Here is a 16,735-nt window from a genome sequence, read left to right as displayed (position 1 = left end):
CACCCGCGGAGATTCCAGGGTTTTTCTCCATTTATGGTCACCTCAGGAGACGTCCTGGCCCGCACTCTTACCTTTTAAACCAAAATCCAGTCTGCAACACGCAACTTTGAGAAAATGTAGTGATAATCCCCAAATCCCTTCATCTTGGATTACTACCGTATTTTATACCTCTTGGCCTGGAGCTCGGCCTGTTAAAAGGCAACTGGCAACCCGAGGCCGCAGAGAGGGAAACCTGCTGGACGCAGCCACACACTTTCATCCGCTGCCCTCTTCCCGTCAAGCCATCAAATGAATCGTGTTAAGCCCTAATGTTAACAGAGGTAATGTGAAACACATTCAGTTTTGAATGTGTCACCTCGCACACCCTCTCGTTTTATTGCTTTTCAAAACAATGGCCTCATCACCCAGATATTCCTCTGAATATTTTATATTGGTTCTTTTTGGAATAGCAGGAGAACGGTGCTTGGAACTGAGGGTATTTATTGAAATAATAGTTTAACATTTCCATTGTAAACCTGCATGAATAGATGTTTTCCCCTCAGTAAACACAACACTAATATTGTGACATTTAAAGTTGATGTTGGCCTAAATCAACTTTAAATGTCACAATATCAGCTTTTCAAAACATCCTCTATTGAAAAGCAGCTGCTAATTTACTCATGCAGCAGACACGGAGAATTACACTGCAAGAGCTTTGACTTGAAGTTGTGTATCTGACCTCCATTAACCTGAGGGAAATGTTAGACTCTGAAGCAGCTGAAGCGTTTCCCAGCCAGAGTCACTTACTTTGTCTGACTGACACTTGTTTCTCTGCAGGTATCACACAGTGGGTTTATAAGGGCTTTTATTTTTCTGAAAATCGCTTGTGAGCGGTAAGACAGAACCAAAACAGTAAAGTTGTGTGCCACAACAACAAGACAATAAACAGAAAGATGTTGGAGAGCGCTGCTGTGGAGTCAGGAACACAAGGTCCATTGTTAATATGGAAATATTTACAAGTGCAACCTTATGAAATTTAAAGTTCGGAGCAGCGTTTAGACTCATGGACTGAAAACACACTGACGAGATTTCATCTACAATTTTAAATACAAAAGTATAAATAGTTAATTATTTCAAATGGTAATTGAATATTCTAGATTTTTTAATTAAACTTGATTAAATTAAAAAAATTATTAATACAATTTTGGCCTGATATATCAGGAAATCAGTATAGAGATTGTCAAACTAAAAGGGCTATAACACAACACTAGCTCTCATTGTTACAAGAATACCAACACACAATGATGATATACAGTGTACGAAACATTTAAAACACAAGTTATATATCATTATCTTAAACCATTAATCCACATTTATAGTACAAAAATAGTATAGGGTTAATTTTCTTGTGGACGGGACCATTTCGTCTTGAGTTAGTAGCTAAATGAGATTGTGATCGATGTGTGTAATATCAGAACTCGTATAAACCTCCAGCTTTTCATCTTGATTGATCACATATTTAAAAGAATAAAGAGTATTGTAAACTTTAACAGTAACACTGTAACTGAATCAGCATTCAAATAGTCAACATTACGTCAGAGAACATCTGTACGTATCTGTTCCTGATTTAAGATGCTTTCCGGGTAAAACCTCCCTCAAATAAAAAATGTCTAAACATTTAGTGGGACAACATCCATCCATGCAGCCATTACCTTGTAAGGATTGTGGGTGGGGGGGCGGCTGGAGCGAACCCCAGCTGGCAATAGAGAAAAAAAAGGTGATGAGAACTGGTCGCTGGTGCATCATCGCAGGGGCAACAGAGAAAAACAACCACTCGAGTAGCACGTAAGAATCATTATTCAATGATATTAGTCTGATGATTTAATCTGAACTCTTACTGAGAAAATGAAGGGATGACCAGGTTTAAATAAAAAAGAGGATCTGAACAACAGCACAGCCTGTACAGCAGAGGATCTCTGGTTGGGGGACCCCCAAGGGCCGTTGAGCGGTTGCAGGGAGTCCCTGGCAAAAGAGGAATAATTTATTTTCCCTTTATTTTCATCCATATGTAAAACACAGTTTCTTTATGAAACTTATTTCACTCCCATTGATCAATTTGCCTCACAAAGTGATGTACCTCTCTTCTTATTCAGTTTTCAGTGTTAGTATTGTGCTTTAAAATCCTGCACCCCTCACCCTCTGACCCTCCCTGAAACCTCCCCACAGTTCCTACTGTGCTTTCGCATTTGTTTCCCAGTCCGAGACACGTGTTGCATTCCAGACGACTGGCAGCCTGATGCTAATCTGCTGCCAGTGTGATTCCTCCGTGCATTCTCCAGGTGGAATGTCCAATCCCTCATCTGCCACAGGTCCCTGCCTGCCTGCGGCCCCCATGCGCCAGTCGACAACAAACAGCTCCGCGATAACACTTTGTGTAAACTTGTTTTGAGAGTGGGGAGATGGGGAAGTTTGTGTCTGTAATTCTTCACATCTTGAAAGTGGCAGAAATCAGAGGTTTGTTATACGCTCACATAATGAATCAATTATACCAGCAGGGGGTGTTGTCCTCCCAAACAAAGCCATCCTTCTTCATATCTGCCCTCCAGCTGTGGACATGATCCTCAGTGTCCTGTCTTTATTTGAGAAATACAATCTTGTAACTAAACACATTGGAGACTAAAGCATTTCACTGACATCACTGCGTTTGTGTTACCTGGAAAATTACAGGTCATTTAATAACAGCTTCAACAAACACTGCTGCTTTGTCTGAAACTGATTTGACCCTCATTTCTATTTTTCCTTCCACCATCATATAAAACGTATAACACATTACTTATACATTATATAAGGCTTATGTCACTGTTGAGCAGTTTGCTTTTTATTTAAAAATGCATCAGACTCTTTCACTTTTGATAGAGATACTTTCGTGAGACAGGCCTCCCTGGATAATGGAAATCCTGGAGAAATATAAAAGCTGCGTCACAGACATAATTTAAATTAATTAAATTAAAGGTAAAGGAGGAGCTTGTAGATACAAACTCACTGAGAATGATCACCCATCTGTGTGTTCAAATCAGGAGAGAAAACAGATCAGGGTGAGTAATGTGAAGAATGAAGTGAACACAGGGAACAGGTGGACTCTTGAAGAATGATACTCACTGTAGGTATCCAGAGTGGAGGTGTCACTCTGTGGCCGTGGTACTGAAGTGACAGGTGAGGGAGAGAGAACATTTCTAACTTTGTCGTCTTACAGGTGATTCAGCTGCTTGACCATAGAGAAGGATTCATCCCTCAGATCTATGACGTGTGTGTGTGTCCATCAGCTCCTTTGGATTTTCCTTCTGATTGCGTTTCTTGTCCCTTCAACCTCATTTCATCAGAAACCCTGATCTGCCCAGAACCAACAGCTCACAGTCAACGTAGGCATCCAAAACACCAGAGGCCCAGATATTTATGAGTCGTTAGAAAATAAAAACTCTCATTCATAAGGTTGCCACACACACACACACACACACACACACACAACTGTAAGTAAATACTTTTGCTCTGTGTCTTGCTTTTCTTCATAAATGAACACACACAAATGAAAAAGGCAACAATTTATCAGTGTGTTCTTCTGTTCCATTGACCGAGCAGCTTTAATCTAACAGCATCAGACAAGGATGTTGCTTAGCAACGAGGAATATTATTTATCTCTAAGTGGAAAACCAAATAATGGTAATAATAATAAAAAATACACACAGGGTAAATTGTTGTATTGGAATTATAGTAGTTTGAGAATTTTATTAAAAACAAAGTTAATATGGGACTTTTTTGGGGGATGCTGGGAAAGAGTTTACCATCAAAGACAGAGTTCCTCCAGATACTGTGAATCTTACATTTCTTCATTGAAGCTGATATCTCCTCACTGGAGGTACACAGTGTAGCTACACGGCCTTCAGGAAGAACATAAGTCATTGTAAAGGCTGAAGTGGCACCTTGAACCTTCACTCAGTTTGATTCAGCTCAGTGTGTGAGTCTCAATGTGCATCTTCATTTAACAAGAGTTTGTGAGGGCGGCTCTGTGTGGATGTGCCTGTAGTAGTGCTGCAGTTGTAAGTATGTGTGTGTGTGTGTTTGTAAGAAACCCCCTTTCCCCTCTCTGAACTGCCGACTGTACAACAATGCCTCGGTCACCATAGTGAGAATCTTTACAACAAGAAAGGCCTTGGTTGCCATGGCAACTGCGATGCCTCAGTGCGCACGGAGGGACAGAGAGAAAAACAGAAATCAAGACTTTGGTTCACAGTTTGTGGAATATCTGTGTCTGCATTTATTAATGTTGATGTCCACATAAAGACGGTAAGACTGACGAATCGGCACTTGGTCACACAAACAAATACAAACAAAGACACACACACACACACACACACACACACACACACAGACCGACCTGCATGTATCTGCAAAACCTTGATAACAAAGCTTCATCCCCCTCATAGCTACTGCAAAAATTCCAAATGCGTAAGATGCGTTAGTATCTGGAATATTTTGTTCTGCTGCTGACTCCGTGTGTTGGCTCTAGATTCATATTAATTGACCACATATCCTAATTATCTGTGAGATAATAAGTGAAAGATTTGATCTGTCTCCTTGCATGAATGCGCCCTTCATATTTAATTCAATTTCCATCTGACCTTACTGAGGGTCTTATGCAAAAACAAGTTCATCTGCTGGAGAGCATGAGTGGGCTGAGTACATTTTTAAATAACTGTTTCCATTGGATCTTTATATTTCTTATGAATGAGTGAAAAGGTTGGCTTTGTGCATGATGCAAGGAGAAACCAAAAACCATCTGGAGTCATCAGCATTTGTAATTTAATTTCAGTCTGTAATTTTCCAATTTATTTTCAATTTATGTCCAAGAAGATTCCTGGGGGAAAAGAAACAATGTGATTTGCTGATAACAGGACGACAGGTCAAGCCTGTAATTGATTATGTTTGTAGGGTAAAGTTTAAAATTATCAGGAAATAATAAAGTAATTTGCCCAATAAATCTCAGTATTGTTCTTCCAAAGGTCTTTAAGATAAGTTATATTGATATAAAGTGCCGTGTTTGAATGTAGGTACTGTACAAATTGTGTTAAAGAATTATCAGCCTTTAAATCAGTTAATCTTTTGAAAATGTTATTATTTGAGTTTCAGAGTTTTATGCCAAGTTTCTTTCTATTAATTCAACATGAGTTGTTGTTGACAAGCAGATCTGAGGCTGATGAGAATCGTACCATTCAAGCACTGGATACTGTGAGACACCCGGCTCAGGGAGTTGAGGTGATGATGTTTTCCTCCTTGAGATCGGATGCTCTGTTCAGTGTTCTTAGAAATAAACTCTTCTGAGTTCACCTTAAACAGTGTGTCAGCGTGCGGCCACTCGGAGTAAGAAGTACGTGTTGTTTGTAAGAGATTAGGCTGAAGGGGGATAGAAGAGCTTTGGAGAGTCCGGCTGTTTACAGAAGGAACGTTCCCCCCTCTCTCTCTGCAGGCCGTTCTTTTCCTCTGCTGCAGAACCTCAGTGCCTCAGCCTCACTCCCTTTCTGTTCCCAAAAAGTAAACACGCTGTGCACCAAAAATCTTTCTCATTGACTACCTCTGTGTGTCTTCCGCTGTATTTTTATTTTTATCTCAGCCATCCCGTCTGTCAGTCATAACGCGCTCGTGGGTTATTTATGTGAATGTGCCCAAATCACTGCAGAGCTCATTTTCCCCATGACTGCATATCTAAACAGGATGCATGGGGGATATCAGCCTCTGTGTAGATGTGGGAATTATTTTCCATTCTGAGGATTTTCTTTTTTTTATTGGTTGTATGATGCGCTTTCCAGGTCTGTCTGCTGAATATTTTTCCTCCGACTGAGCACAATGCTACAAAATACCCGAAAATTATAAACGCAGGCTGCTTCACGCTGCATTCAAGGACGGGGATGATGATTAAATGATGCATCTGACAACTTGTTGCAGTGATGAGTCCATGGCGGTGACTCACACACTGATCTGCTGCACTACTGAAACCTGATACCAGTTTTAATCTTAGGGCTGATTGATGAAATGTTCTCTCTCTGACCTTGCACACAAGCTCCATTTGATGTTTGTTCTGAAAGTGTCTGATCATGTCACGTGTTTTTTTTTTTATCAGCAGATTAAGTGAGACGGTTTTTTTCAACTTCTGTTTCAAGGTCAACAGTAAACTCTAACACTCAACCTACACCCAGGTATTTGTACGTCAACAATTCCAAGGTCAGGGACGAACTATTCGAGCCAGCGAGGTTATGTGCCTGGGACCCCCACTGGTTGGTTTGGGCTGGAGAGGCCTCTTGGATGTGTGTGTGTTGGTGTATACTGGGGAGGTTTTTATGTGAAGCGCTATAAAATAAAGTCTGATTTATTCATGTGTTCGTTTGTTTGTTCTTTGGTGCCAGGGGACAAGCGAGCGAGAAGTAGGAATATTTCTACTCTAAGGTTACAAAACCTCTGAATTTAATCCCCTACTTTAAATTTGTTTAAATAATATTTTTTTGAAATGATATTAGATTACCAATGTGTTTTGTTTAAAAACATCGAGCGGTTCATTAATGATTAAACTACTAGTTTTATGAAGCAACTAAAGTGTCCTCTGATTAAGGGAACCCTCGAACTTCTCATGTTCTATATACTCGTTGTTAATTGGTTGGTCAGGTGTCGGAATCGCTGATGTAGCCAATCAGCGACCATATAGTACCATAACCTACAGCGTTTCACCATGGGCGGGACGAAGAGAACCGGTGACTGATATCGAGTGTAAACACAGAAAGTACAAAATTAAAGAAACGTATGTTTAGAGTTAAAGTGAGTAAAGTGAATGTTTGGTGCTTGAGTCTGAAGCTGCTGATATTTATATCGTTCTGTTACCGTGTCGAACAGAAACGTAAGTCCGACATATTTGACCCGAACGCTGCTAGCAGGTGACCCGATGCTAGCTTGTTAGCGAAAGCTGCTGCCAGCTGTGCTGAGAGGAGACTTCCTGTGTAAACACGTACGTGTCATCAGTATTTACAAGGAAAGACACGTGTGGACCTTTGCAGTTAACATTTTTTAATTATTCATAATTTTGAATTTCTGGTAGCAGTAGCAGAGGAGGACGGGGCGCGCGGCCGTGAGGAGTCTACCTGCAGCACACGCACGTGCACGGCGTCCTGGACAGACTGAAAGAACAGTGAGTAATCACATGACACGTCACGTCACATGAAGGGTACACAACTACATGGTACTGTAGTGTAAAAATACTATACTCATACTTCTATCAATTAATTTTCAGCTGCTTATCAAGGTTCAGAGTTGACTAAACTTGAAGTTTATTCAAATATCATATCTTTATCATAATTAAGTTAAGATAGTTTTTTTTTGTTGTTGTTGTTGATAATATTAGATGCCATTACTACAATTATAGCTTTGTGGTAGATCCCAATCGATTCTGGATTTGGGGTGGATGGGGGGGGGGGGGGGGGGGGGGCATATAAATATATTTACGTATTTAGTTTAGTCCTTGTCCCATCCACTAACACTGAGGGGGCTGAGTTTGTGAGCACTGCAGGGAATGCATATACTAATAGAGCTAGTGTTGTATTCCAGGCTTGAAAGTTCTAAATAGGGGTAGACGACATAGGCTATTGAAATCCTTTATTTTGTTGTCTATTTTATCTGTTTACCATAAGTAACTAGGCTGCATGCAGCTCCTTGTCTCACAGTATCTTTCCACTCTTGAACTAAATTTGTCTCTGTCATTGTCGTTCAACCTATTGTACACTATATTGTGTTGCTGTGCTGTGTTTAGAAAAAACTGAAGACCACATTCAGTCTGTAGACTGACACTGAGACAATGTTCACATATCCAGACCACTCTATCTTTTTATTTTAATTGTTCTCTGTAAACTCTGTGTTGCTGCAGTAATGAACCTTGATCCATGTTATAACTCTGCAGTGGGTCCTTGAATTTGATGTTTAAGAAGTTGTGGAACCCTGCTTATTCCGATCCACCCCAAATCAGTTTTAATGCAACTTAAAATTAAAAAAATAGCAAACGTGGAGTGGTGGAGGAACGTGACCTCAGATGATGCTTGTTTTTGCTTTTAGTCATATTGTTGCATCGTTCACACTAAAGGATAAAGGGAGTATTTTCCCCCTACGGCATCAGTTCTGTTAGAATGATCCTTCCGCCAGTGAAAAGTTAAACCTCTAGTTGCATTCAACAGTGATAAAGTACCTTTATTCTGTTTTCAGTCAGTAATGGGAAAACCTGACCTACTTTAACAGTCTGGTCAGAATGAGGAACAGCACTGTGGCTCTGATCCTTGTTATTATGGGATTTTTGCCTCTAGTAATTAAGTGCAGGATAGCTGGGCTACTCCTTCCTGCTTCACCCAAGCTAAAGTAAGCTATTCTTTGTTTTTGTGTCCTCTTCCTGACTCAGCGATCTATTTGAAATTACTGGGTGTATTTAGTTGGAGGTTTTCTTTTTTAATACTGTGTAATGTCAGAAGTGGGTAACCCTTAGCTTTGCTATTCTTGGCCTGTGTGTGTGTGTGGAAGGAAGTGAAAAAAGCTTTTATTTAATAGTTTTAAATTTCCAGCTTCACAGCAATAAAAATGATTAATTGAAAAGAGGTGTTTATTTTGATATTTTATATTTCCCTGCAGATTCCTGACTGTATGAGAGCAGGAGTGTGTGGAGTGGTTTTATGTGTCTGTCAGTTCACTAGTTTAGAGAAGCACAGGCACATAATGAACTGGGTGTTTCATTTAAATCCTGATAAGCTATATATTCAGGACTGCGATCAGTCCTTGAAAGTTCATGAATTCAAGAAGTAGTCTAGGCTTAGAAGAAGGTTTTGTACTTAGACATCGGCCATTGAAAGTGCTTGAATTGATACATTTTGTGTCTTAGTACTTCTTATATTTTAAATATTTAACATCAGTAATTAGGCTCCATGTTGCTGTTCATCTTAGTTATGTCTAAAAGATTCAAAAGATCTAGATTTAGACATGAATAATAACATGCAGCAGAACCGTTGGTTGCAAATGAGTTTCAGGAGTTGGGTAACAGCAAGTGTAAGTTTGGTTTGCAGACACTACGTCGCTCTAGCTTGTTTTAGACATTTTCTGGAGGTTTGCCCTTCATGTATGAATAATGCAGCAGGAGATTGTTTGGGCAGGAGTTCATATCAACAGGAACATTTCCAGAACATTCAGGGGGTGGCTCCTAGATAGAACATGCAGGAGGTAGGGCATGGTGAATAAAATCTGCTCCGGAAAGCACAGCACAGTGAAACAGACGTCACTAATAGCCCTGAAATCTCGTCCTTTCAATGGGACATCTTTGTTGGTCTCTTCTATTTATACAACACTCCTCTTTCATCCTGGTACATTTGTATTCTTCAATTTTTGCATTTGTTGTTTGCTTGACATGGCAGAAACATGCCCTCTCACTCTGTACTTTCCCTGCTATATTCTCACATGTGCAGCAGGAAGATGTCAGGAGCATCTCGGATATTTGTGTATACATATATATATATATATATATATATATTAGCCTTGTGAGAATTTCAGGAACATTTTCAGGCTTCAGTGCATATCTTAAAGCAGCTATTTTCAACGGTCTTGTTGAAGGCCTCCTTATTAGTCGAATCACATTCACAAAGATGTCAACTAAACATATGGACTCATTAGGTCTGGGATATATTGGTTTTAATTGCAAGTGAACAGCTGGTTGTTTTTTTCAGAGACAGGTCACACACTTGAGACAGCTATTACAACAGTTACAGTTTGAACTACTGTATATTTCTTTGGGTTCTGTACACACCTAAGACACAGCAGTGCTTAAGGCAATATTCTATCTCATTCGTACTGTAGTTTACAGTATTAACATTAGAGCCATGAAGAGCCTCCCTTGAATGTGGCCATGTTAGGACGGACGGCATCTGCTTCTTTTCGTAGGTTTCGATAAAACTGCAGAAAACGTTCTCCCATGATCCTCGACATGTTTTTGAATCTGTGCTTTTTTTCTGTGAGGAAAAAGATCTTGTTAACATGTCTTAGCCCAACACAGGGAGCCGCAGTCCACTGCAGAACAGTTGAAGTCGACAGAATGTAGTAGACTTTGTTACAAGGTTTGCTTGAAGGACAGGATGTTGACAACTCTGGTAAATATTGAGAGTTGACGTGGGTAAAGGACAGTGGATCTACTTTAATCTAATAGTAGTTATCTGACCTTATTTTCCATTGCTGACAAAAACACATGGTCCGAAGCACATCACAATATCCCCCTACAGACAAAATACAGATAGGAATCTTCTCGTCAGAAAAGGCTTGGATTTGCTGCATGCTAAAAGAGACAGTTTGCATGCAAGTTTCACACTGCCCTCTTGAATATTTATTTATTCAAAGAGTTAAATGAGAGGATTAAAAGTTGAGAACCTCATAATATCAATGATTCATCACAAACCATCTCGTATCTCATCTGTCTCCAGTATAATTTTGATTTAAATGAACTCCAAATTTGGGCAAGAAATAATAATAAACATTTACAATTGGAGAGTGCAATGTTGAGAAGCTGCACTTTGGATCTTTTGATGGAACATGATTATAGAACAAGCAAAGAACACATTCCCCATCAAATCAGTCACATTTTGTCCATTTTGGAATCAATAATTGTTTAAAACATTTACAAAAATGTATATATTTTTGTTCTTGTGTGATCAGACGATTTTGTGGGTCTTCCCTAGCTGCTGATCTTTGTCAGCATCTTGTTGATGGCCTGTTTGACATGTGTGGTGGAGCTGCGGCGCCTGGCCTTGCCCTGCACGGCCTTCCGGCGCCTCACCTCGCGGCAGAGCTCGTGGAAAGCCTCGGCCACTGCACCACCCTCATCGGCACATGCTGAGCATTCATAGAAGGCGCATGCCATCTCAGCTGCCAGCCGCTCGCCTTCCTCTGTGCCAACCTGCCGGACATGGTCCAGGTCTGACTTGTTGCCCACTAGAACCAGAGGGACATTCTTCGGCTTCTTCACCTCTTCTAGGAGACTCCGAAGAGGTGCCACATCCTCAAAGCTTCCCCGGTCTGTGATGTCATAGACTATGATGAATCCATCCCCCCAACGCATGTGACCCTCCCTCTGCTGGATATCCTCCTGAAAAAAAACAAAAAACAGATGATTCTCAAATTGGAATTTTTAAGCTTAAAACAAATATTTGTTCGGAACCTTTGTGTTTGTGACACTTTAAAGCATTTATGTTTTTCTGCCCTTTTGGCTTTGAAGAAAACAAATATTTAGTCTTTGCAGTTTTCAGCCATGTTAGCTTGTATAACACTCGATAGTTCTCCTATCGAGTTTTTCATTTCTAACTCTTTCCACTCTCTCACACCTGCTTATGCTAGAAATGCTATATAGTGCAAACATTCAGGCATATGCTCTTAATTCGATAGTAGCAAAGCAGAAATATTTCATCTAGTAGTTCCGGTCTTAACTGTGAAAACCTTGACTATAGGGAGGCACACAGATTCTGATCTAACAGTTGTTGGTAGAGTAAGCTTAAAAATACAGCATTCCTCTAGAGGACCGAGGAGAGTTTGGCGTTTGTGTAGCTGACCGACTGTTGAACCTGGAATTTATGAGCTACAAAGAAGACTTCAGCCCCACAAATCATCTTAGAATTAGCACCATGCTTTGATAAGATCAGAGTCAGGAGAGGTCTGACATTCACCGCAGCCACGTTCAGAAACATTCAGTCCTCATCCCAACGCCTGCTGAAAATAGACCACAGCATGACGAGTGAGATGACTTGGCTGAAGAGTGCCAGGGGGAAGCCAGCTGCCAGCAGAACACCTACGCACCAGTGAAGCATATTTATCTTCGGCTAGTTCATCTCCATGTCCATGTTTCTATCAGACTTCAGGAAACCACCATCTCTAAGTGCCATTCAGTCTCATATCCACTCCCACAGCTCTTACCTCAAGTGTCGGTCCAAAGTAAATGTCCTGTCAATACTCAGCTGAATGATTTCAAGTATGGATTGTTTTTCAAGTTTTTCATCAATTTGGAATGAAATTGTAGTAGATAAAAGAATTGAACAAATGATGTTTGTCAAAATTAATAAAGGGTTAATCAGTTAAAGTGTACCGTCCCACAGGCATAGTAAACACACATATGACATACCAATTAGCTTGCTAGAGCTGAGTCATCTAGGGTGTCTAGCTATGAGCTACGACTCCAGTAGCGCCAGAGTTTCCTGATGGTCAAGACCTTGGTCATCCTGAGCCGTTTGAACCAATGGCACAGGCAGCTGGTGCTGACACGCCAGGGCTAAACCTGGTCTGAGGCGCATGTTGGTCCTGAGGTTTTGAAACTTCTAGTGGCTGTCTCATAAATCCAGTTCAGATTGTGTGTGTGTGTGTGTGTGTGTGTGTGTGTGTGTGTGTGTGTGTGTGTGTGTGTGTGTGTGTGTGTGTGTGTGTGTGTGTGTGTGTGTGTGTGTGTGTGTGTGTGTGTGTGTGTGTGGATCAGAGTAGTGGTAATGGTAGATGAAATGGTCGTTTAGGAGGTTTAGGGTTAAGATTTGAAAATGAATGCAGCTTTCCAGATTTCCAGTTGAGCAGTCACTGTTGGCGGGGGACTAAGGGTGTTAACCTTTTGTATTTTATATATATATATATATATATATATATATATATATACACATACATGCATACATTTCATGATGATGGTATCATCTACTGAATGACAAAGTGGTTTGATCCTTGTCTCACCTGCCCTGCAGTGTCCAGAATCTCCATGGAAACAACCTCATCATCAATGTTGGCTTGATGCCGATATGTGGATTCTGTAAGACACAAAGGACAAGAGAATTCAATCCAGTGAATCATTTGATACCAGTGACACCTGAGTCCACCTGACAAGCTCCACTCTTTCGACGTGAGCTTCTTACTTTAATTGCATAATTTTTTCGAGTTATAGTGAAGGAGATGCAGGAAATGGTGAGGGAGAGTAGGAGAGGACACACAGTAACAGAGGACTGGGGACCTGCTGCTCAAGGTGTATGGTATATGGCCTAATCATTTGCTTTCGGTTCGCTCCCCGGCTACATTCTTAGCATGTTCTCGGCTACCGTGTTCTCTTCTCAACGGACATTCTCAGCAGGTTGTTGGACCCTCCTTGTTGCCGGGAGATGGCTGACTCCCACAATGACCTGAGATGGCCTGAGCTTCAACTCCTGCTGGCTTGAAAAACAGGATAAGCGCTGCTTACTCCTGGCCCAGGAACACAGGTGTGAACTGTGACTGTGACCTTTCATTCCACCTTGGACAGGGCAAGAGTTATCTGCCCGAATTGCTCCCTTGTAAAAAACTCCCATCTGTGTAAACACTTTGCAGAGCGCACCGACACAAACCCCCAAAGCCTTCTTGTGAAGACAGATTCTGTATGATTTCGCCGTCATTGCTACCAGATGGGTTAAGCCGGCACTTTATCAAAGCTTCTTGAGGTTGTGACTCCAGTCTCGCAAGTGTTTCATCTTGTGAGTCATATCCTGCCTGTTCTGTTGCCTCTTGATGCATGGTGATTTTGTCAAGGGAGACCATTTGGAATCTTTGTTCATTTTACAACCAAGAAGATATTCAATATTAGAAGAAAGAGATCAGACTTTAGTTTTTTTGTAATAATAATTATTAGATCATGTTCCTTGCATCACTGTGCTTTATCCGTTCACCGTGAGTTTTAAAATGTATGTGGCTGGTTCTGGAAGCATTTTTCCTCACTACCATTTCAGTTTCCTTTTAATGACATCTCTTCATGATATCATACTTATGAAATCAAAATAGGAACACAATAAATATGAACGTTTTTAGAGTAGTATCTTGTTTCTGGTGCAGTGTCTGCCAGTGGATAGCTGTAAACGTAGTAGCGTGACGCTTGTGTCAAGTTATTGGATATTTCTCACCAAACCACCATTAACGAGATAAACTTAAGAGAGTGCGTTTTTGTCATTGTTGGAGTTTAGAGTGTGAGCATACGACTTTTTCCTGGAAGCACTCCTGATCTGACTGGGAACTGATATACTAATCTATCGAACTGATATTGTGATATAGTGAGGTGGTGTCAACTAATTGCCTGGTTAATTATTGAATTGTATCTGAAGTGTACTATCTTTTTTTGGTTAGCTATGAACTCAGCAACTTGGTCAAGCTTGTCCAAATTTTACAACCGCAGACATTTCAGCATTTCATGCGAGTTATCAGTATGTGAGTAAACACTGGAAGTTTCATAGGTTTTCAAAAGTTAGCATGTTTGCTAACTTTACTTATTGAATAACTAGCTAACATATCATGTCAACCGAGCCAACTATTCCGAGGCCACAGGCCACAACACAAACTACTCTGAAATAGGTTTTAATTCATGTTAATGTGAGAATTGAATTCGAATTTTTACTTTCTCAGGGAATATGTGCTAAAACATTTAAATGTTTTTCCCTTTATGACTAAACTGCCACACCAGTGATTTACAACCTGTTGTACTCCCTGTACAGTGCTAAGTTGAAAAACTCATGTAAACAGTGATACATAAGAACTGTCAGAAAGATGTTCAGACTTTGCGACGAGAGAGTTTAAAAGAGCAGGTCTGAAGCTGTGCTGTTGTTCCAGTCCCTGCACGTACACCCCACTGTGTCCCAGGTGTGCTCTCTCCTCCAGGATAAACTGCCTCCTGTGACGTAAATTAAATGTCACAGAGAGCCAGAGGCGGAAGTGGGACGGCGATTTATAGCTGTTTGGCCAGAGGCATGAGGAGCATCTCTGAGGAGTACCAGAGTCTTGACACTGAGACTCATGGGACTGCCTATTTCAGGAGCCATCACTCCGTCAGCTGCAAACACCAGCAAATCGGTCTTTGTCCACCCCCTCTGTTTATCTGTTGCTAAATGTACTGACGGGGGCAGGGCCAGGATGATTTATCCAGCCCTGCTATTCTTTCTAAAGGTCTTGGAAAGAAACAAACGCAGTAATTTTCCTGGCACCAAGCAATTTATCCCTTATAATTCAAAAACCCCTCACTGCCTGCAGTGCTTTGGCAGGAGACAGAGAAAGTTTCACGCCAGACTCCAAGTGTCAAAAACAAAAGCCAGTCAGCCAGGTCATCGGTGCGTGCTGCTCTAAATTCAACTAGATCAATATAAAACCTGCTTTATAGTTAGTTATCTTCCAAAAAATTCTCACCAGAAATGTTATTAATGCACACATCTGATGCAGTATTGTGGAGGTTATGATGCCAAGCTGAGCCAGAGGAGATACAAATGTAGGTAGCCTGTGAACATGGGAAGAAATCACTATTGCACTATTTGCCCATTAGTATTCTGAGCAGCTGCTGTGCCACAGGGAATGAGATCCAACTGGTCGGCTGAAGAGTATCTAATACCCACAACATACACAAACTTAGACATCCTCTTACTGAGTGTTTGTGGCAAGACTGTCATAAGCACTGATCCAAACTTGTATGTCTGTAATATGAGATATATGAGCAATTATTGTAAAGTAAACTGTACATTTAACTTAATTAACAGATTAAACTGCTGTCACATTATTCTGAGATGGCATCAAGCTAGTTATGTTGAACTAAGGCCCATCATTACCATTATACAGTAGAAACTGCTTATAGTGATCATGTTTGTCCCAGGCCAAATTATGACTACAAGCGGTTGATAAACTTTAAACGAATTGCTTAGCTTCTGTATCATAGTCCCAGATCTGGAGGGAAAGGTAACACTGGCGTATTCGAGTCAGCTGACTTCTCTGAACCACTTCAGTTTAAACATCGCAATATCAGCACTGATCATCACATAATGATCGATACTTTACTTCAATGAATCAAATCTTTCTTTATAGCTGTGCATTAATTCATCAGCCCGTCCTGCATGCTCTCTTCCTCTCTCTTGCGCTGACATTTGTACTCAGAATACTGAGTCTGGAGTTCTCTCCTCTGGAAAACCTTTCAGTTCCTGGTAGCTCTGTTTCTATTTTATCACCTTAAGACCTCAAAATATCCACAACCATCACAGGCACGAGTTGTGACACAGACGCCATAATGTCTACAAGATTGTGATCATCCGGTTCTTACATGTAAGGGGTGACTAGTTTTAAAAATAGAGTGTGGTCTGCCTATGCTGGTAATTGCATTCTGCTGAGATGTTGCACCTGAGGTTTCCTCAGAAACAGATGTGGTGTTGAGTCGAGCACCATGTAAGCGAACCAGAGCCTCTGACTGACTGTGTGCAGCCAGGAAATGAAAAGCACCTTAAAGAGGAGGCGTGATGCCTTTGTGCCCTATAATTACAGTGTATGAAATGAGCTCAGTGTATATGGAAACCTATTCTATATTCTGCACCTGGGCAGGAAAAACATTCATAGCTTGAAAACACTAGTATATAGCATCACCTTGAGTTCAGCTTTTATTCACCAAAACTATACAATCTAATCCACCCATCCACTGATAAATATGTCTGACTTTACTTTTGTGATGTTTTTTTCACTCGCATTTGATGCATTATGAAGTGTGGCTAATTCTTTACTTTTTTTTATATATTTTCTATGTAATTATGCTGGTAGTGTTCCTTGTGTTTACACCTTTTTAATATAGCATTTTCAGAATGCAACGTCTAAGTCGAGTGTTTTTTTCTGAGCACTCAATTGTACTTGTACT

General features: G+C 40.6%; 1 protein-coding gene across 2 annotated transcripts in view; it reads right to left on the bottom strand.

Annotated features, from left to right (window-relative positions):
* Positions 1-9,718: 9,718 nt before the first annotated feature.
* Positions 9,719-16,735, bottom strand: part of rerg (RAS-like, estrogen-regulated, growth inhibitor) — a 34,263-nt gene continuing 27,246 nt past the window's right edge. For both annotated transcript variants that reach the window (XM_053414848.1, XM_053414847.1), the window contains 2 exons: positions 12,796-12,869; positions 9,719-11,179 (listed from right to left, as the gene is read on the bottom strand). In XM_053414848.1, coding sequence (XP_053270823.1) covers positions 10,769-11,179; positions 12,796-12,869 — 485 coding nt within the window. In that variant the 3' untranslated portion in view covers positions 9,719-10,768. The remainder of the gene's footprint in view (positions 11,180-12,795; positions 12,870-16,735) is intronic.

Source organism: Pleuronectes platessa, chromosome 22, assembly GCF_947347685.1.
Source record: "Pleuronectes platessa chromosome 22, fPlePla1.1, whole genome shotgun sequence".
Taxonomy (NCBI): domain Eukaryota; kingdom Metazoa; phylum Chordata; class Actinopteri; order Pleuronectiformes; family Pleuronectidae; genus Pleuronectes; species Pleuronectes platessa.
Note: the sequence above shows the minus strand (reverse complement) of the source record. Positions and strands in the feature narration are given on the sequence as shown.